This window comes from Leopardus geoffroyi, chromosome B4 (assembly GCF_018350155.1).
Source record: "Leopardus geoffroyi isolate Oge1 chromosome B4, O.geoffroyi_Oge1_pat1.0, whole genome shotgun sequence".
In the NCBI taxonomy this organism is placed as follows: domain Eukaryota; kingdom Metazoa; phylum Chordata; class Mammalia; order Carnivora; family Felidae; genus Leopardus; species Leopardus geoffroyi.
Window position 1 is genome coordinate 54,028,326 of NC_059341.1, and position 17,379 is coordinate 54,045,704.

At 36.7% G+C, this 17,379-nt stretch overlaps 2 protein-coding genes and 1 long non-coding RNA gene across 7 annotated transcripts in view; 2 read left to right on the plus strand and 1 right to left on the minus strand.

Moving 5' to 3' along the window:
- The window catches only part of SLCO1A2 (solute carrier organic anion transporter family member 1A2), a 126,400-nt gene extending 114,636 nt beyond the window's left edge, over window positions 1-11,764 (minus strand). For 4 of the 5 annotated variants that reach the window (XM_045463458.1, XM_045463463.1, XM_045463459.1 and 1 more), the window contains exon 1: window positions 11,618-11,763. The gene's annotated coding sequence lies outside the window, so the exon portion shown is untranslated. Of the gene's footprint in view, window positions 1-11,617 lie in introns of all 5 variants that reach the window. The other variant, XM_045463460.1, reaches the window with a different exon arrangement.
- LOC123590364 lies at window positions 10,473-17,316 on the plus strand. The gene is made up of 2 exons (XR_006708727.1): window positions 10,473-10,902; window positions 16,916-17,316. It is a non-coding gene; the product is annotated as an uncharacterized LOC123590364 (long non-coding RNA).
- LOC123590360 (non-histone chromosomal protein HMG-17-like) lies at window positions 14,692-15,246 on the plus strand. The gene has a single exon (XM_045463464.1). It carries the CDS (start codon window positions 14,755-14,757, stop codon window positions 15,106-15,108), a length of 354 nt encoding a protein of 117 aa, XP_045319420.1. The 5' UTR covers window positions 14,692-14,754; the 3' UTR covers window positions 15,109-15,246.
- Window positions 17,317-17,379: the final 63 nt, after the last annotated feature.

The following is a 17,379-nucleotide window of genomic DNA, read 5'->3' on the forward strand; positions in this document are numbered from 1 at the left end:
AGACTAGAACATATTAATTATGGTTTTCTTGCCTTGATTTGAATTACTAAACACTTGGGAAATGAAATCCATCACCCAATAAAGTTAACATAGTATTACACAATTAAATATTTAAACTCCATAAGATAACTATTGAAATAAAAATCCTAAATTTCCATATTAAGTGAGATTAAGTAACTTCCATAGAAAATGGGTTTTCTGGTGGAGTGGGACAGGAGCAAATGGCCATGTTTCTCACCTTACTGTTTGAAAAATGAAATGCCTTTTCATTTGAAAAAGGACAAAATATGCTATCAACCTTCCCTTTCCCCTTATTATTGATTTAGACTATACACTGAATTCCTAAACAAAATTTGAATCTTTGCCTATTGCTTAAACTTCGAAAATTATTTATTGATCACTTTTGTGAGAATGTCGTGTATATTTGTCATTCCTATTCATGCGGCTCTTTAACCTATATCATTTGGAAAGTATACTAGCTGAAAGATCTCTACTTTGAAACATTTATTGATAGTGAATAATGAGATCTTCTGGACATCTCCAAAATGCTACTACTTATCTGATAATTATTTAAAGGGGTTTTTCATATACCTAGGCTTTACAATACAGTGCCATTTTTCTACTGCCAAAGAAGTCACTGGGTAACGAGGTCCAGTTAAAAATTCCATTGTTGTTTCCAAGGCCCCTTGGTGTCTACAAATGGTGTGAAATGCACCTATGTTAGGTAAATAATGGCAGATTCTTTAAAAATTGCTGTCAAATTCTTCACTTCTTATTTGCATAGGAAAAAATGATGATTTCAGACCTGCTATTTCTTCACAATGACAGATGGGAGATTTGCATTTGTTCCACGGCAACACTCCTTGGAGTGATTAGGAGAGAGCTGATGAGTATGTGTCCTCATTAGTGCCTTAAGATAGGAAAGCTAGATGGTCTGGAGTCATGTACACTTGTGTGACTAAGGTCAAATTACTTTGAACCTCTCTTTCCTCATATATGGCATGAAAAAATATTTCTGAGATTGGCTGTGAAGATGAAAAGAGATTGTATCATTAATGAAAACAGCTGGGATATTTGGCTACAAATCTGCTCTGCAATAAATGCTGGTTCTCTCCCTTTCCCCTTGGAGAGGAAGCCTCCTCTCTCCCTACAAAGCATTTCCCACAAAGGCCACCTTGCCAGAGCACAATGACCTTGGGCCACACTTTGTAAGGGAGAGGTACCTGCCCACTGTAGAACTGAGCCAGGTGCTTGAGAGAGCATTTAACATGTTTTTATTTATTTTTTTAATAGCAGGTACTCTACCCTACATCTGAATGTCCCTATCTGTTTATCTACATCAGCTTATACTCGGTACAATTTAATTAATACCCATTGATTGCTAAGCACTCATTGCCTTCCTGTTTAGAGCTATATTTATGGCATGCTTACTAAGTGTCAGATGCTATTTTAAGTTTATTCACATCTATTATCTGACTAAATCCTCCTATGAAATAAATACTATTATTTCCAGTTTTAAAAGAAATTGCTCCTGGAGATGTAATATGCAGTATGGTGACTATAGTTAATACTGTATTGTGTGGGACACCTGGGTGACTCAGTTAAGCTTCCAACTTTGGCTCAGGGCAAAACAGTTCACGAGTTCAAGCCCCATGACTGGCTCTGCACTGACAGCATGGAGCCTGCTTCAAATTCTCTGTCTCTCTCTCTACCCCTTCCCTGCTTGCACTCTATCTCTCTCTCTCGAAAATAAATAAACATTAAAAAAAAATCACCTGTATTGTATATTTGAAAGGTGTTTTAAAAAAAAAAAGTAGATCTTAAATGTTCTCATCTTAAGAAAAAAACATTTCGGGGTTCTGGGTGGCTCAGTTGGTTAAGCATCCGACTTTGCCTCAGGTCATGATCTCACAGTTCGTGGGGTCCAGCCTGCATCGGGCTCTGTGCTGACAGCTCAGAGCCTGGAGCCTGCTTCAGATTCTGTGTCTCCCTCTCTCTCTGCCCCTCTCCCGCTTGCGCTCTTTCTCTCTCAAAAAATAAACATTTAAAAAAATTATAAAAAGATAAGAAAAAACATTTGTATCCATGTATGATGATAGATATCAATTAGACATACTATGACAATCATTTCTCAATATATACATATATTGAATCATTATATTGTACAGCTGAAACTAATATAATGTTATATGTCAATTATGTCTCAATAAAAAAATACACTTAGTATCCCCATTTGCAAATGAAGAAACTGAGGCTGTTTGACCTTGAGAAAGTCACTTTACCTTCTTCTGCCTCAGTTTGGACCAAATACAATCCAAGTCCCATAGCAGAGCCAAGGTATTAACCCAAATACTTATCATTCCATATGTTTGCTGAGGCCTGTTATATGCCATTCATAGTGCTTGGGATGTATTAGTAATCCAGACAAAATCCCTATCCTCATGGAATTTGCATCCTAGTTTTGGGGTACTAGGTACAAGAGCTATGCTCTTAGCGACTATATTATATTGCTTCCCCCAACTTCAATTCCCTAAAAATTATTTCCTAATTTGCAAAACCATTCATCTTGCTTTCACAGCCTAACAAACTAAACCACAAAGATTTTAAGGAAACCAAAATATCTGGGCAGTATTAGAAAAAAAAATCTCTATTTTCTAAGTACCATCTACACATACTCATATATATATATATATATATATATATATATATGTGTGTGTGTGTGTGTGTGTATAATTGTTAATTTTCACAAAACTCTATGAGCCAAGTATTGTTATACCATTTGCTGATAAAAATTAAGGAGCAAAAAATGATCTGGCATAAAAATTTCATTCTGCAAAATAGATGATAATAATAAGGATTTCTTTGCTGTCTCAAAACAGCTGCGTATTTCAAAATAAAGTGATTATTTCTTCAAAGAAAATAAAGCAACTTGTCCGGGATCACACAGTTAATAAGTGTCGTTACAATATTGGAACCCAGGTTTATCAGTCTCCAAAGTCCAGACAATTTCTCTACATCATGTCCAAACAAAAATATTTTTATTGTACTTCCACTATGTCCTGTGATTTATTTTATGTAGAACCTTGCCAAATCAGTTTGTCTTGGAACTGGATAAACAGGTCAGGCAAAAGAATAATAGGACAAAAATATCTTTTCAAAATATGAAGAACTTGTTTGATGTTAGGAATAACAATCATTACCCAGTATGAGATAGTTTTGCCTTGTTTTTTTTTTAAGGTTTTCAACTGAAAGAAAGTTTGAAAAATCGAATATACTTATTAAATATTCCTAATACTGAAAGACTGCTTGTAGCTTATCTTGATTCCCACCCCTCACCAAATTCAACTTAGATTTTCACATTTAGTTTTCTATTGAGATTTTATTTCTTTGCTCTGTATACAACTACGAAAATTTCCTTTTATGGCTTAATGAAACTCTGCTGAGTGAATAGGCCTTCATTCAGTAGCCAATCTATTGAGGTTCTCCTATGAGGGTTCTCAGACTATATTTTATCTTCATTGCTATCGCCTGTCTTTCATATTAATCTCTATATATTTCACACCTCACACTCACCCACCTCCACAACTTTGGTCATATAATTTACTGAACTTGTAGTCTCTCTTCACCCTTCGGAAATCTACCTCGAGGTTCTGCTCAAATCCACATTTTCCGAGGAATCTCTCATGATGTTTTCAGCTCTCCTCTGAATTTGCATAGACTTTTATCTGTATTACTCTTCTGATACCAGTATATTCAAACATTTACTCAGTCACTCAACAAATGATTATTTAGCTCACTTTGGTATTTGATAATACTTTCGTGGTTACAATTTCGAGGACATCTTGAGGAAGTTCCTAGTTTCTACTTTGCATTTTGGTTTGTATGACCAGGTATTATTTCCTGATCTAGCCTGTAAACTAGCTGGAGACAAGGACATATGAGTCATCTTTGTAATTCCTGTAATATGTAAGCCCACTACTTGACATGACAGGCACTCAATATATATTGTTAAATAAATGTACTCTATGGCTAATGAACAAATGAATGAATGAAACCTAATATAAAGTTATGATTTAATACAGTATGATAAAGTTGATACAGTATGGCAACTCCCACCTTTTGTAAACAGGGGATAATAATTGTAGGGTTTTATTATTAAAGAGTAGGAAGAAAATATGCATCTTGGGTGTTCCATCAGTGATAGCTGTTACAGTCATGGCCACTGTACACAAAGAAAGGAAAAATATTGGACTACAGTTGGTGCTTTTGTTATTGTAGCAAACAAAAGGAATTTAAAAAGAGAGAGGGGGAGGAAAATGATAAAGGTAGATAACAAAAAGGGGCTCAAAACAATGTGGAGAAATATTCAAAGAAACAGAAAGGGAAATAGAATAATGACAATAATCTACCCAAATCCTAAATAGGATTTGTATCACAAGATACCTTTCCTGCTCCAATAACCAATGATGCAAAGGCATTTGTCCTGCACAACCACCAGAACCATACAAGATGCAGGTTCTGAAAATCCATCCTGTGTGATGTGAAAAACATTCCTTTTGTTAGTTAGAACAAAGGTCATGATCAGTAAGAAGTGGCACACAAGTCCTAACAAGGAAATCACAGACTATATAGAAAAAGCCCATCTGGTAGAGTTTACCTGGGTTGGAAGTAGGTTAGAAGAGCAGAAGCAAATTCTCAAACTTTTAAAGGATGGAATTTAAGCAGCCAGAAATGTCACCACATATATAACAAACCATATGTTAATAAATTTAATACTTTTAAATTGAAATCATGGACAGTCACTGTAAAATGAGAAATTAATTTTGTCAAAAACTTGTAGACATAGGTAAAAAAAAATCTTTTATTTTCCAATTTAATTTTATCCTATAAATATGTGAATGTGGGGTCTGGGAAACTGAAATGCTGTAATGATTAGTGTCAGCTTACCTGAGGGCTAGGAACCTATGGCCCTACACACATATAAGTGTGATAAAACTGTTTGTGACAATTGACTTTCTTTTATTCAGTAAGTGCCTCCACTGCCAGAAATATGAATGATCTGAATAAGCAACAGGTCTTGCTTGAGTAAAACCCCTACCCCAATTAACCTGCATAATTTTTTACAATTTGAAATCTATTACTTTGCATTTTAAAGGCTTTTTAGCTTAAAAGTCCCTCAATAAAAGACAAATCTCTCTTGACAGAGAAATCCTTACTATCAAATAATACCCTAGATGAAGTACAGTACCAATTAGCTAATAACAAACCCTCGGAGAATAGAATCGGCACTTGAAGTCAAGAAAAAAAAGGTGAGCAGGAGGCTCAAGCTGCAAGGGGTAAAAAGGAGAAAGAATAGAAGGAAAAGACTTAAAAGGGTCCTGGTTATTTTACAATTCCTCTGGTCAGGCTTTGGGACCTACATTCATTTGTAACCATTGTCTTGCACAGAGTTAGGCATGATCAGTGTTTAAAGCACCGATTCTACTTTGGCTATAAAGATCCTAAATGTGGGGAGCCTGAGTAGCTCAGTGAGTTGAGTGACAGCCTCTTGATTTTGGCTTAGATCAGGGTTGTGGGAGACCCACAGGAGCCAGCTTTAAGCCCTGCCTTGAGCCCTGAGCCCTGCTCAGCATGGAGCCTACTTGGGATTGTCTCTCTCTCTCTCCCTCTACCCCTCTCCCTTGCTCATTCTCATTCTCTCTTTCTCTCTCTCTCTCAAATAAAATAAGTAAATAAATAAATAAGATTTTTTTAAAGATCCTAAATGTTGTTACCCTGGGTCAGTGGAGTAGAGAAGGCTGACAGGACAAAGCAGGGAAAAGAGCAAGACAATGGGAACCATTTGTTTCTCTGAAGCTTCCTCAGGGTTCCTCAGACAGGATTGAATCCTTGGGACTCTTTTTTCCCAGAGTCCCCCACCTACAAAAATGGAACTGGAAAGAGGCTACGAAACAGAACCAAATTCTTTGAGCACTAGGACATTAAATGCCAGTTTCTGGAGCTTTCTTTGAATTTGAGTTTATAATTAGCAGATGTCTATACCCAAGAGATATTGCTCTGTGTTCAACTTCCATAATAGAAAAGTAAAATCAAGCATTTGAAGGATGTCCTATCATTATGTTGAAAAACAAAAACTCATCAGGACTGTGGAAGCTACTACAGTGAGGTTGCTGGTGTGGTGGGAAGGGTGGGTTTTGGAATCAGGCTGACCTTTGTTAGGATCCTGGTTCTTTTCGAAACTTTGAAAACATTTCTTAATTTCTTTAACCTCAATTCCTTCATTAATATATGAAAAAGATAATCTATTCTGTAGAGATGAAAGGATACAGATAATGCATGGAAATCACTTAGTATATAATTATACCTGGCTATACTACATTTGGCAACTTTGAGCTGTGATTATTATTAGCTCAATTCCAGGATACGGCCTTGACCAGAACATGAGGTATTAAATGCTGATACAAATTCACTCTGTTCACGTTTGGCTGCCCCTTGATTCTAAGACTTCCAAGTAAAAAATAAGAAAACAGTAAACTCAAATCAGGATGCTTAGGAGACCCTAACAGCTACAACTGAGAAAAGCTGTGAGTGTAGGATTGGTCTTCTGGGGCCTATTCGAATATAGAGAAGACCCGTTTGTTCTTCATCATCATGAACATCCTCATACAACAATCTAACAAACGCTTGACTGTGGCTGTTTTAGCACATCATGTGCTGAGGTACTTAACCATCCTTTACGTCTGCACATCTCTAGTACATGCTGCCCTTTTGGTATATTTGCGTTTAAGAGCAGAATCACCTAAAATGGATAATGCGCGGCTCTACCAAATGAGCTTAGTCACTGTGACCAGTAATCTGAGCTAAATTGTTTTTCCAACTGTAATACAGGAAAGCATCAGGACAAAATGTTTACATATCTAAAAATAGTTATAACACATACAGTTACATTTTCCTGCAAGTTTTTATCTGGAACTTTGCCTCACAAAAGCTGAGGCGTTATTACCACTTACACACATTTCTTTTTAGCCTTTTCTAGGAATGAATACTTAAAACTTAACTTAGCTGATAGAAATACACAAAAACATGATTATGAGTTCCATGTACAGATGAGATTATTAAGAAGTTAAGATCCAGTATTGATGTAAGAGGTTAGCAAATGATCAGGGTCCCATCTGGAAAACAGAAACATGGAACATAGTCTACCCTCTGTCCTTTCCTTATGCATGTAAACAATTTATTCTGTCAGGTAAATATGGCAAAAGATGGGAAAACAAGATCAAAGATTTGTTCACTACTCAAATATATATTTCTGACATTGTAGTTCATACTGAATTTAGATAGTAAGTAGTCCTACTAATTGGCCCCATTTGCTGGACTTTGATGTCAAGATTCACAGCATAAAGGAGTACATAAACCACAATGTGTCACTAGCAAATGAAGAAAAAATAACATTCATACATAAATAAAAGAATATGGATATGAAAGGAAACCAGGATGTCTTTACAATGAGGTATTTCCTATGGGTTTTTCACAGTCCTATTTCATTAGCTGTTTTTCCATTGAGAATGTGAATAAAAGTTATACAGTTTGGTGATCGCTGGATTGCCATATTATATTCTCATAAAGTATATGAAGTCATATACTATTACTGACAAAAATATTTATAATTTATAAGACAAAAATGTTGGTGAATCAAATATAGAACCCATTCTACATTGTCCCATTCTTTTCCTGGATTACAAATATGATACGATTTACATCACATATTAGATGACATTTTGTAGCACCGAAGCTCCCACTGCCATATCTGAATTAATTCTAATTTTTAAGCCCAAGTAACCTGAATACCTCTGATTTTCCAGAACTGCTAAGGGACCACCTAGGTAGATCTTGTCAGGCTTTCTAGAATTGACTCAAGTAGGGATATATAAATCTTCTTGGTGGATCCTGAAAAGATTAGACATCCACATGGCATGTAATGAAAAAGGAGACAAATGATGTAAAGTACTTGTCAGAAACCCTGATACATTATAAGTTTCAATAATTGGTAGCTCTTGCTGCCTCTGTTGCTAGACAAAATGACTAAAAAGCTGTCAAGCTTGAGCTTCATCTTATCCTGTTCTGCCTTTGAATTGCTGTATTAAGTAACTTTTTTTAAAGTAACATCTGCACCCAATGCAGAGCTTGAACACATGACCCCAGGATCAAGCATTTCATGTTCTACTGACTGAACCAGCCAGGTAACCCTGTAACTCTTGAGACATTTTCTACCTTCTGTCCTCATTTCAGTATAGGACATACAATTCTATTTATATCCTGTCTTTTAAAAAATAAATGGCTATTTTGAAGACTTAAAATACTATATAAATCTCTGAAATTATCATCATTATTATAAATGATAATTCCACTTAGAAAACAACTCCCTTTATAACGTGCCCCAAGTTTGAGTCACATGCTTCAACTGTCCTTATCAATCCCTATCCTGTGGAATTGATGACATACTTGTAAAGCTAAATCTGTTCTCATGATTCATAAAGATGTCTTTAGGTTAAATGGTAAAATATTATGTATGTGTAGAAAATACTTCAGTAGAGGAACTAGCAACAGTATACTGAAGTAAAGGGAAGGTTGAAGGCAGGCAAATATATAATCCTGGTGTCTTTCTGAGAAGAAGGCCAATGTTTACTGAAAGGGATGTGTTGTTGAAAAAAGACTTTAAAATTTAAATAATCCAGGGGCGCCTGGGTGGCGCAGTCGGTTAAGCGTCCGACTTCAGCCAGGTCACAATCTCGCGGTCCATGAGTTCGAGCCCCGCGTCGGGCTCTGGGCTGATGGCTCAGAGCCTGGAGCCTGTTTCCGATTCTGTGTCTCCCTCTCTCTCTGCCCCTCCCCCGTTCATGCTCTGTCTCTCTCTGTCCCAAAAATAAATAAACGTTGAAAAAAAATTAAAAAAAAAATTTAAATAATCCACCCTAGTATTTACATTAGAAATTGATCACAAGTACAAATCCCTTGAACAAATGGTCTTTATAACATCAGAGAATAAGCCTTATTCTTCTCCCTCCACTGACTATAAAATGTATTTTATGGGACCTGTTCTTCTCCTGATACTAAGTGGAATTTCAGGTTGCACTACTTTCTGTTTACTTTCAAAAGAAAATAAAAGCCCTCTGGTCACATTAGTCTCACAAAAATGACTTTGAACTTCAATTAAACTGAAGCTTCTTTCTTCCCACTACAACATATCCAAATCCTTGCTTCCTTTCACCTCCTGACAAGAGGATCCACCTCCGCTCTTTGCCTTCTAGGTTTTTTTAGCAGGAATCAGACCAGTCTCTGAATCCTCCAAACTGTAGAGGACAGATATAAAGCACTCTGAGCAAACCTCTAAAATCATGCTCACTAAGCTTGAGGTTGGGCAAAACAATGTCTTTGCCCTGAAATTGAAAAGGATGGTAGGCACCTTCCATAGGAGATGCTAAAATCTTCTGTAGCATTAATGTGATTCAAAGAGTAAGTCATGAGCAAAAAAGCAGGCAAACAAGTCCCTGGCACAGACTGAGTCCATGACTAGATCCAGTAAAATTGAAAGTGTAATATATGATAAATACTTCAGGGACGCCTGGGTGGCTCAGTCAGTTAGGTGTCCGACTTCAGCTCAGGTCATGATCTCACGGTTCATGGGTTCGAGCCCAGCATCAGGCTCTGTGCTGACAGCTCAGAGCCTGGAGCCTGTTTCAGGTTCTGTGTCTTCCTCTTTCTCTGCCCCTCCCCCACTTGTGCTCTGTCTCCCTCTGTCTCAAAAATAAATAAACATTAAAAAAAAGATAAATACTTCAATAATAGTTCATCAGGAAAAAATATATCTTGTGTAATAAATGATATTGATATAATTAGATCTCCTTCTGGAAAGAAAATAGACTCTTAGCCCTCCCTAATGTCATGTTCAAAAATGAAAAGAGCAATAGATTGAAGATTTAATGTAGGGGCGCCTGGGTGGCGCAGTCGGTTAAGTGTCCGACTTCAGCCAGGTCACAATCTCGCGGTCCGTGAGTTCGAGCCCCGCGTCAGGCTCTGGGCTGATGGCTCGGAGGCTGGAGCCTGTTTCCGATTCTGTGTCTCCCTCTCTCTCTGCCCCTCCCCCGTTCATGCTCTGTCTCTCTCTGTCCCAAAATTAAATAAAAAACGTTGAAAAAAAAATTAAAAAAAAAAAAGATTTAATGTAAAAAATGAAAATATTTTTTAAAAGTAGGAGTGTTAGGATCAGGAAAAAACTCTTCCAAAAAGAAAAAGAAAACCCAAGAAACAATAATGGAAAAAAATTAGAGTTGACTTCATAATGATGCAAATTACACAAAGGCCAAAAAGTACCATAAGTAAGGTAAAAAAAAAAAAAAAGAGAGAGAGAGAGAGAAGAAATAAAGAAAGAAAGAGAAAGAGATAGAGGAAAGATTTAAAATATATACAAGAGGCAGAGGTTTATATCTCTAATGTGAAAAAAGAACTCTTACAAATTGACAAGAAAAGAGACAAACATGGGTATGAGCTGGGGTTCATAAAAGAGGAAATGCAATGGCCCAAAAAATTTATAAAAAGCTTTTTGTAAAAGAATGTCAAATCTCACTAGTAGCTAAGGAAATGCAATTTAGCACAACACAATATTCTCATTTATTAGTATAATAAATTAAAAAATTTATGGAAATTTATAAAATTTAATCAAATTAGGTATAAAAATGGTAAGTTGTGAATTGCAGTGTGCAATGTTTCCGTAATTTCCCTTTTGGAAATCTTTCTCTAGAAATGGAAATGTTTCTAAGGAGATACAGGCCAAGAATGATTTAGATATATGTGTGGGCCTAGAGGAATGTTCATGGTACACAGTTGAATGAATACAGCAACAAGGTAAGTCACATATATAATGATGATTCTATTCATGTGAATAAAAGTAGGGAGAACACTTGTATATAAATATGTATAATTATATATGATATATGTATATTTTATGTGAATATAGAAAGAAATGTAAAAAGATATGTACCAAATTGACTTTTTCTTTTTATACTATTTGTGTTATTTGGCTTTATTAAAAATATAACTCTCACTTTCAAATTTTTAAAGAAAACACCCGTGTGTGTGTGTGTGTGTGTGTGTGTGTGTGTTGTATGTGTATAATATAGACAGCTAATGCTCTAGGATTTCATAGGAGAGAGACAGGGATATGGAGAACATGGAGCTTGATCAGAACTAGATGGATGGGTTTGGAGGAACCAGATAAACAAAAAAGAAGTCTTTCAGACCATGGGCAAAACAAGAGGAAAGCAGTATTATCCAGAATCATTTAGATTCACTTCAAATGCTCCAAATCACTTATAACTGCATATTTAGAAAAAATACAAGTATATATCCATATGTTTGTGTGTGAACAAGCAATATTATTATAATTACATGATCCTGCTTTACACAGAATTCTTGTCACTACCAGGAAAGTATAGACAAGATAATTAGAAAACCCAAAGAGTCTTATATTTCGTAGTATTAAATTGGCCTTATATTTTTTTCTAAGCAAAAATAACTGAAATGCAACTCACAACAACCCAAGTCAATGAACTCCCTTTACCTTAGCATTCACCATCATCTCCATTCACTGCTGCTTCTACACTTGTGTAAGATCATCAGAGTTTTTTAAAAGTACACATTGAGTAACCAATATGTATAACGCTCTGCACACATGTAAACTGGAACTTCCTTCCCTGCAGAGAATCAGAGTTACAAATAAAGGGATCTTTGTTTATATAACTTTTAATCCTTTGATAAAGTTTCTTTGCTCTGAGGGTTACGTAAAACAGGTTAAAGAAAAGATTAATCACTTGGAAACAGAAGCTCCTCCCTGGCTGTTTTTTCTTAAGTTAACTCTTATGTGGTTGTGGTTCTGACTATAACATTGTATTAAAAGAGTAAAGAAAAACTCAGTGAGTACATAATAAGTTAAATAATAAGTACTTAACTTCCTTAGACTTCAGTATTTTTCTTTGTATATTAACAATCTTTTGTAAATCAAAGAACTGCTTACTGATTTACTCATGTATTGAACAAAATATGTTGACCATTAGTTCAATTCTGGGTAACTGTATAATCTAAGAAAAGATGATACCAAAATAGGAATAAACTTGGAGGCAATAAACTTGGAGCAATGCTGTGGACAGGACCATTCATTTCTATCAAACATTGATTTTCTCTTGTCAGCCACCAACATTTCCAAATAGAAGGCCAATGGGAGAAAACAAATGATTACGAGTTATTCCATTGGTAACTTGCCAGCCAGATCGAGTGAGTGAAAGATTAGCTATGTCATGTGCTGAGGGGGTCAGATCCAGGTAAAATTCAGGATGAAGTGGAAAGGATGGTTTGGATTAACATAGAACAAATGCTGTGGAATGTTTACAAGCACCAGCTAAACCAGCTCCAGCACTGATGAGTTGTGTTCTTGGACAAGATCATTAGCTTCGTTTTTTTAACCTATGCTAAGGGATAATTATAGCATCTATAGCATCTACCTCAAATAATTGATGTGATCATTGTTCTTTCATTCAACAAATATTTGCTAAGTGCCTACTCTATGCGAAATACTATGCTAGGTGGTAAGAAGTCATAGGCATTGTTTGTTCTGACTGAAGGAAGGAAGATATAAACAAGTCAACATAATAAGATTCAGAGAGAATATTTTCCCCTCACTAGGCCTGTTTAATAAATATATTTGAAAAACCATAAAGGGCTGGGAGAGAGGCTGGATCAAGATTGGATTTATCAATGCTTTCAGAATCCAGGATGTCTTTCTGAGGCCAATCTACAAGCTCTGTCTACACCTTCACTGCCTATGTACTTATAAGTTTGAATCTGTTTGGAAACAAAAGTAGGTTTTATTCTGCCAGCCATTCAGACTTGTTTTAAGATAGCTTTGGGGATCTTTGAACACATTGTTTTCATCGTCATTTTTAAAGTGAGTGTGTGTCTTGTCTGTAAGTACCACCAACCCCATGCATGTGGACACACACACACACACACACACACACGCTGAAAGGGTGGCCTACTTTCCTGATTCATGTGCCTTCCTGCCTAGAACTTTTATCTGGCAACTTATAGGACCAGCATCTTCAACATGATACACTGGATTTTCATCTGCAGGGAAGGGACTGGAAATCTTTAGTGAACGATTTCTCCAGTGGACTCACCAGCAAAGTGTGGAGGAACATATGCACAGGTCTTTGGGTGCAGCAAAGCATATGGTAAAATACTACTGCATGTTAAGAAGTCACATTAAATGTTGTAAGCAGAGGCAGGGGCAGCAGTGACAGTATAAAAGGCTTCTGTATTTCACTGCTGCTGAAGGAGGGTGATGATCTTGGATAAATATTTATTCAAAGAGGAGACATCCAAAAATAACTGAGAAGTCTCCTTTAAACTCTTTTTACTGTTTACTTCCCTCAAGTCCTCATCTCTAACTTGCAGCAATGGAGGTAGTGTTCCTTGGTAATAATTCCACTATAAAGATTCCTATAGCCTGGATCAGAGGATTATGTTTCTTCTCACATTGGAAGATGTAGCACCCGTGGAGGGATAACTCATTAAACTCTAAGTTCTGACCTAAACACCATCTCACCACGCTGACAAGGATGCTGTATTTATACCTGTTCCCCCACTATAAGGTATCCATATTAACCATTGGATATATAGGATTGAACAGAGCTCAGCAAAGTATGCATTGGGGCCAAATCTGGCCTGCCACTTGTTTTTGAGTTTTATTGGAACACAGCTGCACTAAACCATTTACATTTTATCCATGGATGCTATTAATGACAGCTTTGAATAGTTGTGACAGTGATCATAGAGCCTGAAAAGCCTAAAATGTTTACTATTTAGCCCTTTACAGTACAGGTTAGCTGACCCCCAGTATAGAATAATGCTCCTGGTAACAGCAATGCCAGTTTGGTGTCAGGTCAGCAAAAGTTCTGATAAAAACTGGACTTAGAGCTATACAGATACCAACATGAAATGTTGAAATGAATCCATGTGTGGCTAGTGACCAACTACCATCTTTGCCTTTGAAAATAAGCTTTGAGATCATGGTTATATCACAGAATTGTACAGTTGAGAAACTTCCTTCAGAATCTGCACCTCTTGATTATCTCTCTCTGAACTTCAAACTCATTACGTGTGTTCTCTTCACTCCGTTGCACATGTTCTTTCCTCTCAGTGAGCACTGGTTAGTCAGGCAGTTCCTCATGACTTTTAAAAATCTATTTAAATAGTATTTATTTACTTTTTTAATGTTTTTATTTAGATTCAAGTTACTTAACACAGTGTAATATTATTTTCAGGTGCACAATTTACTGATTCAACACTTATCTACAACATCTGGTGCTCATTACAATAAATGCCCTTCTTAGTCCCCATCACATATTTAATCAATCCCCCCCCCCCAATCTCCCCTCTGGTAACCATCATTTTGTTCTCTATAGCCAAGAGTCTGTTTCTTGGTTTGTCTCTCTTTCCTCTTGATCATTTCTTTTGTTTCTTAAACTCCACATATGAGTGAAATCATATGGTATTTGTCTTTCTCTGCTGACTTATTTCACTTAGCATAATAGTCTCTAGCTCCATCCACATTGTTACAAATGGCAAGATTTCATTCTTTTTTATGACTGAGTAATATTCTATTATATATTCTATTCTTTCTATATACTCCATTATATTCATATGTACATAAAAGAGCAGTGTGAAGAAGTGGGGGCAAGAATGACCCCCAGACTGGCCAAAGCCCACACACCACTTCATCCGTGTGCCCAGTGCCTATGTCCCACCACTGTCACCACTATGCCCAAGAGAAAGGCTGAAGGGGATGTTAAAGGAGATAAAGCCAAGGTGAAGGATAAGCCACAGAGAAGATCTGCAAAGTTATCTGCTAAACCTATTCCTCCAAATCCAGAGCCCAAACCTAAAAAGGCCCCTGTAAAGAAGGGAGAAAAGATTCCTAGAGGAAAAAGAGGAAAAGCTGATACTGGCAAATATGGGAGTAACCCTGCAGAAAATGGAGATGCCAAAACAGACTAGACACAGAAAGCTGACGGTGCTGGAGATGCCAAGTGAAGTGTGTGCATTTTTGATAACTGTGTACTTCTGGTAACTGTACAGCTTGACATCTATTTTTTATCAAGTTTAATAAAAATGTAGCATATATATACACACATATATACATACTATATATATATATATATATATATATATATATATATGGCATCTTCTTTATCCATTCATGGTTGCAATAACTTCTTACTAGATATGTCTCCTGAGGCAAGGGAAACAAAGGTGAAAAATAAACTACTGGGATTTCGTCAAAATAAAGGCTTCTGCACAGCAAAGGAAACAGTCAACAAAACTGAAAGGCAACCTGCAGAATGAGAGAAGATATTTGAGAATGACATATCTGATAAAGGGTTAGTACCCAAAATATAGAAATAACTTATAAAACTCAACCCCCCAAATAATCTGATTTTAAAAATTGGACAGAGGACATGAACATTTTTCCAAAGAAGACATACACCTGGCCAGCAGACACATGAAAAGACTTTCAATATCTCTCATTATCAGGGAAATACAAATGAAAACTACAATGAGATATCACCTCACTCCTGTCAGAATGGCTAAAATCAGCAACACAAGAAACAACAGGTGTTGGTGAGGATGCGGAAAAAAGGGAAGCCTCCTAGACTCTTGGTGGGAGTGCACACTGGTGCCAGCCACTCTAGAAAACAGTACGGAGGTTCCTCAAAAAGTTAAAAATAGAACTACCTTAGGATCCAGCAATTGCACGACTGGGTATTTACCCAAAGAATACAAAAAAATATATACTAATTCCAAGGGATACATGTATCCCTCATAATTTTTTTTGTGGGTGTTGTGTTTTTAAAATGTGGAATGTAGCTCTCAGGGCACCTGGATGGCTCAGTAGGTTGAGTATCGAACTCCTGATTTTGGCTCAGGTCATGTTCTTAGGGTCATGGGATAGAGCCCCATGTCAGGTTCTGCACTTAGAGTGGAGTCTGCTTAAGATTTTCTCTCTCCTTCCGCCCCTCTCCCCAACTTGTGCTCTCTCTCTCTCTAAAAATAAATAAATAAATAAATAAATAAATAAATAAATATAATCCTTTTAGGAAATCCTTCATTTGGACCAAAAAAAAAAAAAAACTTTTGGGGCCTCAGGAACCTAGAATTACATTAATCACACCCCTTGGTTTACAACTTGTTCTCATCATTGCCCATGCATGGATGCTTTTATTTGCAAAACCTAACACCTTATCAATAAACTGCATCTGTCTTATTTTCCCACCAACCCACCTCTTGTCTCATCCAGTTCAAGGTAACCATCCACCTGAATCTTATGTTCATCATGAATATTTTGTTCATCATTCCTTTGCTTTCATTTTTATGTAGTTTTGTTTTTATGAATATTCCTAAAGACAGAGGGGGCAGAGAGAGAGAGAGAGAGAGACAGAGAGACAGAGAGAGAGAGAGAGCACAACCATGCATGAATATATCTGTTTGTTTCAAACTTTATAAAGTGTTTCAGGCTGTATGTAATTTGAGGGGACTCAATTTTTTTCACTTATTGCTATGATTAATTCATTTTGTTGGATATTATATCATGGTAATTAATTTGTTTTTATTGCTGCATAAAACTCCATTGGGTGAATGTACCACAGTTAAATTGCCTACTTTCTCTTTGAAGGCATGAGGGTTTGTTGGTCTCTGCCCCCTGTTCCTGGCACAGAGCTCCCCAAACCCTTGTAATTTTCTAAGGTATAAGAGCACTAAGAATATCTTCTTCTAATATTTGTTTTTGACCCTATCCCTGACACAGGGCTCCTGTATATTCTATTGAAGCAACTCAAGGTGGGTTCCTGGGATGGCTCCTAGATGGCAGCTGGTCACCAGAAAGACTAAGCCATGATTAGAAGCTTGGAATTTTCAGCCTTACCTCCCTCCTCATCTTCCAGTGTGGGGCGAGAGGCTGGGAATAGACTTAATAATTGATCATGTCTATGTGAGGAAGCCTCCACAAAATCCCAATAGTAGTGGGCCTGGAGAACATCCAGGTTGGAGAACACACCCTTATACCAGGAGGGTGACATACTACATCTCCACAGGGACAGAAGCACCTGCACTTAAGATCCTCCCAGACCTTGCCATATGTATATCCTCATCTGGCTATTCATCTGTGTTCTTTATCATATCATTTAATAAACTTGTAAATGTAAATAAGTGTTTTCCTTAGTTGTGTGAGCTTCTCTAGAAAATTAATCAAACCTCAGGAAGGATCATACG

Bases quoted from the DNA above. Each gene is read 5' to 3' on its own strand.
- LOC123590360 (XM_045463464.1), top strand. From the start codon at position 14,755: ATGTACATAAAAGAGCAGTGTGAAGAAGTGGGGGCAAGAATGACCCCC.